This window comes from Ceratotherium simum, chromosome 16 (genome assembly GCF_057802395.1).
Source record: "Ceratotherium simum simum isolate JZ-2026a chromosome 16, ASM5780239v1, whole genome shotgun sequence".
NCBI classification, from domain to species: domain Eukaryota; kingdom Metazoa; phylum Chordata; class Mammalia; order Perissodactyla; family Rhinocerotidae; genus Ceratotherium; species Ceratotherium simum.
In genome coordinates, this window is record NC_141915.1 from 27,513,433 (window position 1) to 27,528,936 (window position 15,504).

The 15,504-nt window shown below is 35.7% G+C and overlaps 1 protein-coding gene across 1 annotated transcript in view; it reads right to left on the reverse strand.

Moving 5' to 3' along the window:
• BRIP1 (BRCA1 interacting DNA helicase 1) overlaps window positions 1-15,504 on the reverse strand; it is a 174,384-nt gene that overhangs the window by 46,686 nt on the left and 112,194 nt on the right. Inside the window, 2 exon segments of the mRNA XM_004434896.3 lie at window positions 526-647; window positions 1,916-2,075. Of these exon segments, the coding sequence (XP_004434953.1) occupies window positions 526-647; window positions 1,916-2,075 (282 nt within the window).

Sequence of the window (15,504 nt, forward strand, 5' to 3'; positions counted from 1 at the left end):
ACAATAGCACAGAGCACTGAAGTACAAGCAGAGTACAGTGGTCCTGCTGAGCTGAGGTGGGAGAGATCAGAATTTGGAGCAGCTAAAATCACTGAAATCTGCAGGGCAGGGCATGGCATTGGAGAGAAGGGAGCTAGATAGAGAAAGGGTCCTAGAATTCCCTGGGGGACCCCTCTGAGTCTGTGGCTAAAGCTTGATAAAACACAAATTTCTGGGCTCTAGCTCCAGAGTTTCTGATTCAGTAGGTGTAGATGGAGCCTGAAAATGTATATTCCTATCAAGTTTCCAGGTGATACTGATGCTCCAAACCCGGGACTTCACTTCAAAAATCACTTTTATTGAGCAAAAGACAGTATAAGTTACAAGAAAAAAAAAACCATATCTACTAAACTTTTCTCACTCATTCCAAGTCACCAAAGCATTAAAATAAAATGTCTGAGGATACAAGAAAAATGTATAATTAACTTTACACAAAATCAACAACTTCTGTGACAAATAAAACTTCTTAAGGCTTTGATGGCCTACCTGTAGATCTTTCACATTTGGAAAAGGAATTCCTATTGTTATGACAGCACGAGCATTGTCATCTGAGAAATCCAGACCCTCACTCACTTTACCACGACAAACTGCTACCAGGAGGGCTCCATCTTAAGCAACAGAAAATAAACATTTTTAAAAGCACACTCAGAATTCCCAGAATTGCTTATTCTTGTCATTTTGAAAAGATCTGATTATTAAGTTATCACTGTAGCAAATTTAAAAGAATCAAAATAAAAAACTATTAGATAAAGTTTTAAAAGTTCAATGTCTTTAAATAAACAAGGAAAACAAAATTACATTTAGGTGCAATATGGTAGCAAACCAATTTACAAACTGTCTACCTCCCAGATAACTTACACAGAAAAACCAGAGTAGCAACTCGCACATGAACTGAGCAATTGTGAATCAACTGTTTTATCTTTAAAAATTGAAATTGCAATCATTACCTTTACCACCAGAATGTAAAGTTCTCAGAATGATTTAAATAACTCCAATTTGTACTATATACCATATTGAATCAATATGAAATTGAAAAGTATTTAAAACATACAGAACCCTCTGTGCATAATCTTATCATATAAGGATATTGACAATTATGTTATAGCATCTTTATGATGTTGCTTTGTTCACAAATTGTTACTATTAGCCCTGCCTGTCAAACTTTTTATGGACATTCTCTAACTTTGAAACAAGCTTTCAGTTATGTTTTGAAAACGAAAGTTTATCTTATATAATATAAGCACAAAGTATATTAGTTGCATCAAAATGTAGGACTTGTTTGGCTAGTAAGGAAGATATTATGCATACTCTACACCTGCCTTCTTTCACAAAACATTTTAGGTTGTGTAAGGAAGATTATGGGATAATACCTGAATGCATGCTTTTTTTTTTTAAAGTGAATTGGCATCCCCAAGTGAAAATATTCATAGGAGAACAACTCCAAATAAAAGAATTTCTTTAACTTATTTTCCTTTCACTCAGAATAATAAAATATAATTTTTCTCTTAAATGCAATTCATTTAAAAAGATAACACAGGGGGCTGGCCTGGTGGCATAGTAGTTAAGTTTGTGCACTCTGCTTTGGCGGCCCGGGGTTCACAGGTTCCGATCTTGGGCACGGACCAATGCACCACTTATCAAGCCATGCTGTAGCAGGCGTCCCACATATAAAGTAGAGGAAGATGGGCACAGATGTTAGCCCAGGGCCAATCTTCCTCAGCAAAAAAGAGGAGGATTGGCAACAGATGTTAGCTCAGGCCTAATCTTTCTCACCAAAAAAAAAGGTAACACAAACAAAATTCTAACACTCACCAACTTCTTCTTACTTTATGGGAAAAAATATTTTTTCATTGACCATCAAATAATTTCTAATTACCTTTCTCTCCTTTATACTTGATTGCATCATAATACACCTGTAGTAATTCATCAAAATCAGTTTTTTCTCCTCCCTGTGGTTCTACAATGACTGTCTTCACCAATTCCAGATTGTGCCATAATCCAGTGTAGAGCCAACGTTCTTTTAATTTTTCTAATAACTGAAAAAGGGAAAGAAAAAAATGAATTTTTTGCATCCAACTGAACAAACTTACTTTAGTTTGTTGAAAGACAATGTGAAAACAATATGACTATGGCAAGCATATTAACTTTTCTGTGTTTTATTGTTCTCATCTATAAAATGAGAAAAACAATATGTCACAGAGTTGTTATTGGGTTAAATTCATTAACCAATTTAGATAGCTTTGAATGATGCCTGGCACATAGCAAGAGCTCCATAAATGTTAGCGGCGGCTGCTGCTGCTGTTACTATTACTATTAACATTATTGCTGCTGCTTACTACTTCAATTATTGCTATCCTGGGGATCTCAAAGCAGAAAAAAAATGACTTCTGTCAAAGTTAATAAATTTTAAGTTGTCCCTTTAAACCTAAGGTGAAGTTCCTTAATATCCCCAACTAAACATTCTTTAAATGAAGATTCTTTAAAATCATTTTAAGATAGGCAGCTAAGCTGTTTGAAAATTTGATCATCATTACTGAAATGAATCAAGTAAATATTTAAACAGAGACTCAGGTAGTCAATAAGTAGAAAATATACAGGCACAAACGGAACATTCACAAAAATAACCATGTGCTAGATTACAAAAGGACTTTCAACAAATTTCAAAGAATCTTTATCAGATTAACCACATATTCTAACAACAATGCAACTTTAGATTAAAAGTCAATAACACAAAGTTAGTGGGGAAAAAAACACAAACATACAAGCCCAACACTAAAGATTATATTCTTAAGGAACATATGGGTTATATGTCAATTATATCTCAACAAAGCTGGGAAAAATTTTAAAAATAAAAAAAAACATGGTTTAGAGAGAAAACACAGAAGAATTCATGAAATCTTTAGATATGAATGATAAGAAAAGCACCCACAACTCAAAACATGTGGGATGCAGTAAAGACAATACTTAGAAATATACTTATAGCTTGAAATGTATTTATTTAAAAAATTTGAAACTAATTAAATTAAGCATTCTTTTAAAAAGCTAGAAAAGAGTAAACACAAAGAAAGTAAAAGTTAATAAACATAAGAGCTGAAATAAATGAAAAAGACAAAAGCCAGGAGTAGAGATTACTATGATTTAAGTTGAACTGTTTTAACCACTTGTTCTTTGCAGAGTTCTTTGCAATGTGGACCAGTTCTTATAATGTAGGCAAGCACCAAGAAATCACCCCAAATTCTCTAGAGAACAGAAACTAATTTTTTATAAGATGGTTTATTTCCTCAGAAACTTACCCTTCTCTATTTTCAGAAATAAACTTAATAAGATCATAAAATAACATTTTTTATCACTGCTATGGTCTAAATGCTTGTGTCCCTCCAAAATTCATATGTTGAAATCCTAAACCTCAAAGATATAGTATTAGGAAGTGGAGACTTGGGAGGTGATTAGGTCATGAAGGTGGAAGTTTCATGAATGGGATCCCACAAAGCTCCCTTGTCCCTTCTTATGTGAGGACATAGCAAGAAGGCATGGGCTAGCTACCAACCAGGAAAAGGGCCCTCACCCAACCATGCTGGCAACCTGATCTCAGACTTTCAGGCTCCAGAGCTGTGAGAAATAAATTTCTGTTGTTTATAAGCTACCCAAGTTGGTGGTATTTTGTTAACAGCAGCTGGAACAAAGAAAATCACTAATTGGTAAAATAGTTCGTTGCATATTATACAGTCATCAGGGTACCCTGATCAATAAAAATAAAAATTCCCCACAACATCATGTTATTCGGTAAAAAACGTAGGGCTATCATTAATTTAAAAGTCTTTTTTGAGTGCCTCAAGGGTTGGCTACTAGAATTTACTTCAAATATGCACTGTTTCTGAATCCAAGTCTCTCACCAGTACTAGAGAGTATTAAGCCTTCTGACAGTATTCAGAGCTACAACGTGCATAGGAAAGTCAAACTGAGTCTTCAGTTATAAGGACAAGACTACTATAAAGTCAATAATGTTCAGAATAATATATTAATTTCTTTAAATTTCTCTATTGAATAATAATTTTAGAAGAAAATAAAAATATTCTGAGGATACAAAACCAGACGAAATGTGTCATTAATTTGCATAATTGCTACACTTAATGGAATTTAATCCAATGATATACTGTTTTCCATCATCTGAAAACATAGATAACATTTCATCTCTGATTCCTTGATCCTGAGATAACAACAACTTCCCGTACTATAGGTTTTGAACATTCAAGATCTAGAGAAATTTCTCAGTTTACTTGAAGAAGATTATTAAGTTGTTGATTCCAAAATATATTCCATAAAATCTATTTAAGAAGAGAAGTTTGAGAAATAACAAAGAAATTGGTTCAATGTACCAAACTTTCCCCCAAAGAAACCCAGTAGGGATTTTTTCCCATTATATAGAAGAGAATTCAGAATATCAAAGAGTTATATATGACTTAGAAAACATCTAACTTTGAACATAAAAGTTTAAAAATTTTAAAAGCAGGTATGATATATGCAACATTTCAAAATTTATTACAATAAATGAAGAAAAAACACATGGTATCCACTGATTTTTTAGATTCTAAGAACTTCAGAAATTTATGAACAAAGAAAATGGCCACAGGTTCATAAATAAATAGTGAATATCACAATTAAAAAGTACAACATGCACTATCAATCACTTCAGAAAACTTTTATAGCAAATACAAAATAAACTGTCACATGTTACCGGGACTTTAAAAAATTTTATCTGCAAAATAAGGCTTTTAAGCTTGTTGATATATCTAAAGGAACAAAAGATCTTTGATCCTATTAAATTTTTGAAATGGAATTGTCAGGATATAAAACTTACATATAAGATTATAATTCAGAGAAGAAAAGAAAACAAAAAGGAGAAAAGTGGGACACAAAAACAGGCTACTTTTTTCTAGGTTTGCATTAGAGATGAAAAACTTTATTGTTAATGTAAACTTTCTAACTTGGACAAAATTTTTTCCTACATAGAAATCACTCAAATTTGCTTTAGTTAAAAAGGAAGAACTATTTTAATTACCCAAACATAGATAAAAAAGTTATTAAACTAATTTTTTTCCAGAAAAATTTTATGTAATCTGACACCTATCAGCCTTTCCAAAGTGCCATACCATTTAGAGCCAGGTCCAGAAGTATATGTTGGGCAACTCAAGCAAAGCTGAGGCAAGCAAGAGACAGAAAGTATTGATCATAACTAGGAGAACTCTCGTTCAAAAATTTGCTCTCTAGTTGTATCTATTTTTAATAAGCATTGGTGAGAATATGGAGAAAATGGAACTGTTGTATACACTGCAGTGGGAATATAAAGTGGTGCGGGTGCTTTGGAAAAAAGTCTGGCAGTTCTTCAAAAGGTTAAACATAGAGCTACCATATGACCCAGCAATTACACTCATAATTAAATACCCAACAGAAATGAAAACATACATCCACACAAAAACTTATACATGAATGTTCATAGCAGCATTATTCATAATATCCAAAAAGTAGAAACAACCCAAATATCTTTCAATTGAGTAACAGATAAATAAACTATGGTATATTCATACAATGGAATATTATTTGGCCATAAAAATGAATGAAGTAGTGATACATTCTGTAACATGTATGAACCTTGAAAACAGTATACAAAGTGAAAGAAGCCAGATACAAAAGACCACATATTATCAAATTCCATTTATATGAAGATTCCAGAATAGGCAAATGCATAGGGACATAAAGTAAATTAGAGGTTGCCTAGGGCTTGGGAAGGGAGAAAGCAATGGGGAGTGATAACCAGTGGGTATGGGGTTTCTTTTACAAGTGATGAAAATGTTCTAAAATTAGTGATGATAGCTGTAGGACTTTGTGAATCTAATAAAAATCCCCAAATTGTACACTTCAAATGAGTGAATTGTATGGTATGCAAATTATAACAAAGTAAAGATGTTATATTGAAAAAATGATAAGTATGGGGCTAGCCTGGTGGCGCAGCGGTTAAATGTGTGTGCTTTGCTTTGGCGGCCCTGGGTTCGCGGGTTCAGATCCCAGGCATGCAACAACGCACCACTTGTCAAGCCATGCTGTGGCAGTGTCCCATATAAAAGTAGAGGAGGATGGGCATGGATGTTAGCCCAGGGCCAATCTTCCTCAGCAAAAAGAGGAGGATTGGCATTGGATGTTAGCTCAGGGCTAATCTTCCTCACAAAAAAAAAAAAGATAAGTAGGATACAGAACTTCCAAACCAATAAAGGATGAAAAAGGACAAAAAACCAAGTCAATTGAATAAGACAAACAAGAAGGGAAAAGAGGTAAAAGAAACTCAAAATAAGATGGTAGAAAATAAGTCCAAATATGCCAAGAATCAAAGCTAACACAAATGAATTTAACTCATTTATTAAAACTGAGACGCTCAGATTGTTTGGAAGAAAGGGAGGGAGGGAGAGAGGGAGAGAGGAAAGGAACAGGGAGAAGAAAAAAGAAAATCAGCTATATGTTGTTTATCAATAGAGACAGTTAAAATTAAACCACACAGAAACCTCGAAAATGAAGATATGGAAAAAGATATGCACGGGGTATCTCTACCAAAAAAAAATCAAGTGTATCACAGTCATAAAAAAATAGACTTCAAAGCAAAAAGCTTTAAAAGAAACAGAAGACACATATTCCATATACATAAAAAGTGCATTCAGCAAAGCGATATAGCAGTCATAAATCTTTATGCACTTAAAACGTAGTTTCAAAATATAAAGTAAAAAAACAGACAAGAAATACAAGGATAAACTGACCAATTCCCTAAATGCTATAGAGGACTTCAATGTACCTCTCTTAGATACAGAAGACTTAAGTTTATAAGAATCATCAACCTTGGTCTAATATATGTAGAGAACTTGGTGATGAATGGAAAATAATGACTCTCTTCAAACGTGGAACAATATACATAAAGTCACAAAGGACATATCAACAAATTTTTAAAATCTGGAATCATACAGATTCCCTTGAAATGGATATTAACAGAAGAGTCATCTATACCAAAACAAAATAAAATTTATCTACTTAGAAATCAGAAAAAAACATTCCCATACAATTTCTAGGTTCAAGAGGAAAACAAAATGGAAAAAATCCAAATTATTTGGCTATACTAGGTCCTCTGGTATTCCATATGAATTTTAGAATCAGCTTGTCAATTTCTACAAAATGTCAATAGCAGCATTATTTAAACAGTAGAACATAAAAACACAAAAGAGCCAGCTCTGATCGCCTAGTGGTTTAAGTTTGGTGCACTCTGCTTCAGCGGCCCGGGTTTGGCTCCCAGGCGTGGAAGCACACCACTCGTCTGTCAGTAGCCAAGCTGTGGTGGCGGCTCACACAGAAGAACTAGAAGGACTTACAACTAGAATATACAACTACGTACCGGGGCTTTGGGGAGGAGAAAAGAAAAAAGAGAGGAAGATTGGCAACAGATGTTAGCTCGGAGCGAATCTTTTCCAGCAATTAAAAAAAAAACAAAACACAAGACTAGAAATAACCAAAATGTTTATTAAAAGTAATATGTGAATTATATTATATTAATACAATGGATTATAATAAGCAATGAAAACAACGGAACTTCTGCCACGGATTAGTAAAAAAAAGCTAACGGCAGAAAATTATATACGATATCATGCCATTTTTAAAAAACTAAAAAAAAAAAAAAAAAAAAAACCTAAGCAATATATTGTTTAGGAATACATATATATTGTGAAATACATATGTATGTGGTAAAGCCATTTTTTAAAAACTGAATGATAATAGGGGCCAGCCTGGTAGCATAGTGGTTAAGTTGTTGAGCTCCGCTTTGGCGGTCTGGGGTTCGCAGGTTCAGATCCTGGGCACAGACCTTTGCACCACTTATCAAACCATGCTGTGGCAGGCATTTCACATATAAAGTAGAGGAAGATGGGCACAGGTGTTAGCCCAAGGCCAATCTTCCTCAGCAAAAAGAGGAGGATTGGCAACGGATGTTAGCTCAAGGCTAATCTTTCTCACCAAAAAAAAAAGTGAATGATAAACTTCAGGACAATTATTAACTCTGTGGAAGTGGGCAAAGGGATGGGATTGTGAAGGGGCATCCAGATATCTTTAACAGTAATATTTAGTTCTTAAGTGATAGTTTTGATGTTTTCATTTCATTAATTTACTTCATAAGTCACATATATATATTACATGTGATCTTCTTTAAGTATGAAATACTACATAATGGTTGTGAAAATGGAGCAAGACGTATTTCTTCTGAATGTTTTTAGTAATACCAGGGCAGTGGGGATAGAGGGTGAAGATAAGAAAACAAACAACAATAACAACAAAAATAGTAAGCCCCTACAACATGCCAGAAATAACATCAGAAATCTAAGAATAAGGCAGGGAACATCATAGAAAAGGTCCCTCCCTTCAGGGCACTTACCTTATAGAGAGAGAATATGACATTCCTAATGATGCAGAATAAATATGGCCTGAAACTCCAAAATTTGTAACTATAGCCCAGATTGCTCCTCTACACACTACATCCATATGTCCAATGGCCTAGTCAAATTCACGAGTTAGATATCTCAAAGACACCTGCAATGTCTCATACAAGGCCAAATTTATAATATTCCTGTGTTTGTTATCTCAATAAAGGATATCACCATTCACTAAGTTGCCTTTGCTAGAACACTGAGTCATCCTTAACAATTCTCTCGCCCCCTCATTGCCCATATTCAATCTATTAACAAACCCTGTTAATTTTTGTCTTCTAAATATCTCTCCATATTCAAAGTCACTACCCCAATCCAAGCTATCATAATCTCTTGAAGGACTACAATAGTCTCCCAACTGGATTTCCTGTTTCTTATCTATCATTCTTAGGTCTTTACATTTCAGCAACAGCAATATTTTCAAAATATAAATCTTATCATATCATCCACTCACATCTCCACTTTAATAATTCAATAGGGGGTGCATCAACAGACCCTCCTTGTCCCCATGGAAACAGTGACTCAACAACCACACAAGGACCAATCACTTTTGTGAGAAACCTAGAAAACAGTTAAGAGGCTCCTGCCTCCCACATGAGTATGAAACCAGCTGCACTGAAGATAGTAGGAAAATTCATGGCACCATTTGCCTTAGTCCCTCCCCACAGCTCAGCACCATGCAATTGGGAGAAAACTTACAACTCCTCACTTCTCCCTGAGGAAGGAAAGAGAAGACTGAAACATACATGCAAGGTGAAGACTTTCAGGGGGCTACCCAAGAGACTGGTTTTTGTCTTGTGTGCATCTAAGCACTGACAGGAAACGATGCTAGGAGCTGCTGAGCACAAAGGTGAAGGTTTAGACTAGCATGTACTCACTCACCACAGTCTCTCCCCTGGCTCAGTGCTTAACTAGCAGGAAAAGATTCTCAACTCACAGTTTCTCCTGGAAGAGGAAAAATGTTGGTCCATATATACAACGTTCCACTTTTTCAGGGGCAGCCTGAGGGACTAGTTTCTGTGTCACCTGTCTCAGAGCTCTAACAAGACCTAGCATATTCTAGATGCCAGGGAGCCAGTGAAAACAAAAGAGAGCTGGGCAGTTTATTGCTATTCTAGAGGACTAGAAGTACAGCAAACAGAGGCCAATACAGCTCAGAGGCCTCTACTTTGGATGGGGAGAAGAAAAGAGTGAAATATGTGTACAACATTCCAGCTTTTTGGGGGGGTCTGCCTGAAGGACTGGTTTCTGTCTTTCCTGATTCGGGGAGCTGATGGAACCTGGCTTACTCTAAAGGCCTGGGGGCTACTGAGAACAAAAGAGAACTGGGTGGCTTGCAGCAGCTCCAGAAAACCTGTAGTACCACAGCCAAAAGCCAGAGGGAGCAAGAGATTGTAAGCTCTTAAAAAAAGAAACTGGAGGGGCTGGCCCAGTGGTGCAGCGGTTAAGTGCACACACTCTGCTTTGGCAGCCCGGGATTCGCAGGTTCGGATCTCAGGCACGCACTGATACACCGCTTGTCAAGCTATGCTGTAGCATGTCCCATATAGAGGAAGATGGGCACAGATGTTAGCCCAGGGCCAATCCTTCCTCAGCAAAAAGAGGAGGATTGACATTGGATGTTAGCTCAGGGCTGATCTTTCTCACAAAAAAAAAAAGAAAGAAACTGGAAAATCTCTCTAACTAGGAATCTACACACACAAGTCTAGAGAAGGTTTGAAAGGTCCCCAGAGTCCGTAGCTGGGCTAATTGATGAAGGTCTTCCCCTGTACAAAGCCAGTCCATAAAAGACTGGGAGAGGTGGTTGTTTTTTCAAATGGGTAGATACAAATACAAAGTTATATGGAACACAAAGAAACAGGGAAAAATGGCCTGATCAAAGGAACAAAATAAACTCCAGGAATCAACACAAAGAAATGAAGGTATATAAAGTACCTGACAAAGAATTCAAAATAACCATCATAAAGATGCTCAACAAGCTCAGGAAAATGATACATGAACAAAATGAGAATTTCAAAAAGATACAGAAAATATAAAAAAGAATCAAACAGAAATTTTGAAGCTGAAGAATACAATAACTGAACTGAAAAAATTCACTAGAGAGGTTCAACAGCAGATTTGGTCAATCAAAGAATCAGTGAACTTGAAGACAGGTCACTTGAAATTATCCAGTCAGAGAAGTAAAAAGAATGAAAAGGTGAAGAAAGTCTAGGGGATTTATAGGACACTATCAAGCAGACAAATATACACATATGGGAGTACCAGAAGGAAAAAAGTGAGAATGGGGTACAAAGTTTACTTAAAAGAATTAATAAACAAAAATGTCCCAAATCTGGTGGGAAAAAATAGACATCCAGATTCAAGAAGCCAAAAGACACCAAATAGAATGAAACCAAAGAAGGTCACACCAAGACACATTATAAACAAACCATCAAAAGTCAAAGACAGAGAGAATTTTGAAAGCAGCAAGAGCAAAGCAAGAACCCCCATAAAACTATCAGTGGATTTCTCAGCAGAAACTTTGCAGGCCAGAAGGGAGTGGGATAATATATTTTAAGTGCTAAAAGAAAAAAACTACCAACCAAGAACACTATATCCAGTAAAACTGTCCTTCAAAAATGAGGGAGAGAGAAAGACTTTCCCAGAATAACAAAAGCTGAGAGAGTTCATCACCACCAGACCTGCCTTATAAGAAATGCTGAAGGAAGTCCTTCAAGTTGAAATAAAAAGACATTAGACAGCAATACAAAGCCATAAAAAATGGACTTTAAGTCAAAAACTGTTAAAGAGACACAGAAGGATGTTATATATTGAAAAAAGTGTCAATTCATGAAGATACAATAATTATAAACATATAAGTGCCTAAGAAAAGAGCCCCAAAACATGAAACAAAATTGACAGAATAGAATGGAGAAACAGACAGTTCTACGATAATAGTAAGAGACTTCAGTATCCCGATTTCAATAATGAACAGAACAACCAGACAACAAGGAACACCAGTTCAATGAGGAAAAAGAGTACTTGAAAAACACTATAAACTAATTAGATCTAACAGACATATATAGAACACTCCACCCAACAAAACAGAATACACATTCTTCTCAATGCACATGGAACATCCTCTAGGATAGACCACATAGGTTAGGCCATAATACAAGTCATAATAAGTTTTAAAAGGATTGAATGGTTTTTCTGAATACAACAAAATGAAACTAGAAATCAATAACAGAAAGAAAACTGGAAAATTCACACATGTACGGAAATTAAACAATATACTCTTTATTATGTGTGTGTGAGGAAGATTAGCCCTGAGCTAACATCTGTTGCCAATCCTCCTTTTTTTTTTTTGCTGAGAAAGATTGGCCTTGGGCTAACATCTGTGCCCATCTTCCTCTACTTCATATGGGATGCTGCCACAGCATGGCTTGATAAGTGGTGCGTAGGTCCGCGCCTAGGATCCAAACCTGCGAACCCCAGGCTGCCGAAGCGGAGCGCACAAACTTAACCACTACGCCACCAGGCCAGCCCCTAAACAATATATACTCCTAAACAACCACTATATCAAGCTAAAAATTACAAGGAAAATTAGAAAATATCTTGAAACACATGAAAACAAAAATACAAACATACCAAAACTGACGAGATGCAGCAAAACAGTGCTACAAAAGATATTTACAGCTGTAAATGCATACGTTAAAAAGAAGAAAAATTTCAAATTAATACCTAACTGTACATCTTAGGAAACTAGAAAAAGAATAGCAATTAAACCAAAAATTAGCAGAAGAAAAGAAAAAAATAAAGATTAGAGCAGAAATAAATGAAATAGACAATAGAAAAAATAGAAAAATGAAAGGTAGTTCTTTGAAGAAGATCAACAAAATTGACAAATCTTTAGCTAGACTGACTAATGGGAAAAAAAAAGAAGATTCAAATTACTAAAACCACAAAAGTAAGTGGAGACATTATTACCAACTTCACAGAGATAAAAAGGATTATAAAACAATACTACAAACAATTGTATGGCACCAAATTGGATAATCTGGATGTAATGGATAAATTCTTAGAAACAATCTATAAAAACTGAATCATGAAGACACAGAAAATCTGAATAAACTTATAACAAGTGAGGAGACTGAATCGGTAATCAAAAACCTTCCAACAAAAAAAAAGCCCTGGACCAGATAGCTTCACTGGTGAATTCCACCAGATATTTAAAGAAGAACATCAGTTCTTCTCACACTCTTCCAAAAAACTGAAGAAAAGAGAACACTTCCTAACTCATTCTAGAGGCCAGCATTACCCTGATACCAAAGGCAGACAAAGACACTACAAGCAAAGTACAGACCAACATCCCTTATAAACATTGATGCAAAAATTCTCAATGAATACTAGCGAACAAAATTCAGCAACACACTAAAAGTATTATACATCATGACCAATTGAGATTTACTCGTGAAGTGCAAGGGTTGTTCAACATATGAAAATCAAGCAATATAATACACTACATTAACAGAATGAAGGAAAAAAACACAGGATCATCTCAATTGATGCACAAAAGCATTTGACAAAATTCAACACCCTTTCATGATAAAAACACTCAAACTAGGAATGGAAAGGAACTTCCTAAACATATTAAAGATAAACTATGAAAAGCCCACACCTAACATCATACTCGGTGGTAAACAACTGAAAGCTTTTCTCCTAAAATCAAGAACAAGACAAGGATGCTCCAATTTTGCCACTTTATTAAACAAAGCAATTAGGCAAGCAAAAAAATAAAAGGCATTCCAATTGGAAAGGAAGAAGTAAAACTATCTCTGTTCACAGACCACATGGTCCTATATCTAGAAAACCCCAAAGAAAACACACCAAAAAAAACCCTGTTAGAGCTAATAAATGAAATCAGCAAAGTTGCAGGATACAAAATCAATGTACAAAAATCAGTTTCATTTCTATAAACTAACAATGAACAACCACAAAAGGAAATTAAGAAAACAAGTCCAGGGCCGGCTCTGTGGCTTAGCGGTTAAGTGCGCGCGCTCTGATGCTGGCGACCCGGGTTCGGATCCCGGGAACGCCCGAGGCACCACTTCTCCGTCCAACGCGAGGCCGAGTCTTACGTACAGCAACTAGAAGGATGTGAACCTATGACATACAACTATCTACTGGGGCTTTGGGGGGAAAAAACTGAATAAATAAAATCTTTAAAAAAAAAAAAAAGAAAGAAAACAAGTCCATTCACAACAGCATTAAAAAGAATAAAATACTTAGAAATAAATTTAACCAAGGGGTGAAAGACTCGTATACAGTCACATGCTACATAATGACATTTTGGTCAATGACAGACCGCATATATGCTGGTGGTCCCATAAGATTAGTATCATAGAGCCTAGCTGTGTAGTAGGCTACACCATCTAGGTTTGTGTAAGTACATTCTATGATGTTTGCACAACAACAAAATCACCTAATGACACATTTCTCAGAATGTAACTCTGTAATGAAACAACATATCACTGTACTGAAAACTACAAGACACTGCTGAAAGAAATTAAAGAAACATAAATAAAGGAAAAGACATCCCATGTTCATGGATTGGAAGACTTAATATTGTTAATATGAGAATACTATCCAAAGCAATTTATAGATTCAGTGCAATCCCTACCAAAATCCCAATGATTGTTTTTAGGGAAACAGAAAAACCTATCTTAAAATTCATATGGAATCAGAAGGGACTCCGAATAACCAAAACAATCTTGAAGAAAAAAAGAACAAAGTTGGAGGACTCACATTTCCTAATTTCAAAACTTACTAAAAAGCTACAGCAGTCAAACAGTGTGCTACTGGCATAAGGGCAGACATATGGGACAGAATAAAGAGCCCAGAAATAAACCCTCACATATATGGTCAATGATTTTCAACCAGAGTGCCAAGACCATTCTTTGGGGAAAGGAGAATCTCTTCAACAAATGATGCTGGGAAAACTGGATATCCACGTATGAAAAAAATGAACTTATACCCTGCCTATACCACATACAAATTAACTCAAAATTACCAAAACCTAAATGTAAGAACTACAACTATAAAACTCTTAGAAGAAACATAGGGCACAACCTTCAGGACATTGGATTTGGCAATGATTTCTTGGATATGACACCAAAAGCACAAGTAACAAAAGAAATATACAGATAAAATGAACTTCATCAAAATTTAAAAACTTTTGTGCATCAAAGGACACTATCAAGAAAGTGAAAAAGTAATCCACAGAATGGGAGAAAAGATCTGCAATTCATTTACCTGATAAGAGATTATGATCCAGAATATATCAAGAACTCTTATAACCCCAAAACAAACAATCCAATTAAAAAATGGGCAAAGGACTGGAATAGACATTTCTCCAAAGAGGATATACAAATGGCCAATAAGCACATGAAAAGATGAGCAACTTCACTAATCATTAGGGAAATGTAAATCAAAACCACAATGAGGGGCCGGCCCGGGGGCACAGCAGTTAAGTTTGCTCGCTCCGCTTTGGCTGCCCAGGGTTCGCAGGTTGGGATCCCAGGGTGCCGACTGACGCACCGCTTGTCAAGCCATGATGTGGTGGCATCCCATATAAAGTAGAGGAAGATGGGCACAGATGTTAGCTCAGGGCCAATCTTCCTCAGCAAAAAGAGGAGGATCAGCAACAGATATTAGCTCAGAGCTAGTCTTCTTCACAATAAAAAAAAAAAACCCAACTACAATGAGATATCACCTCACACCCATTAGGATAGCTGTTAACAAAAAAACAGAAAATTTAAGTGTTTGCAAGGACATGGAGAAATTGGAATCCTTGTGCATTGCGGGTGGGAATGTAAAATGGTACAGCCACCATGAAAAACAGTTTGGCAGTTCCTCAAAAAGTTTATAAACATAAAATTACCATATGATGCAGCAATTCCACTCCTATCACCAT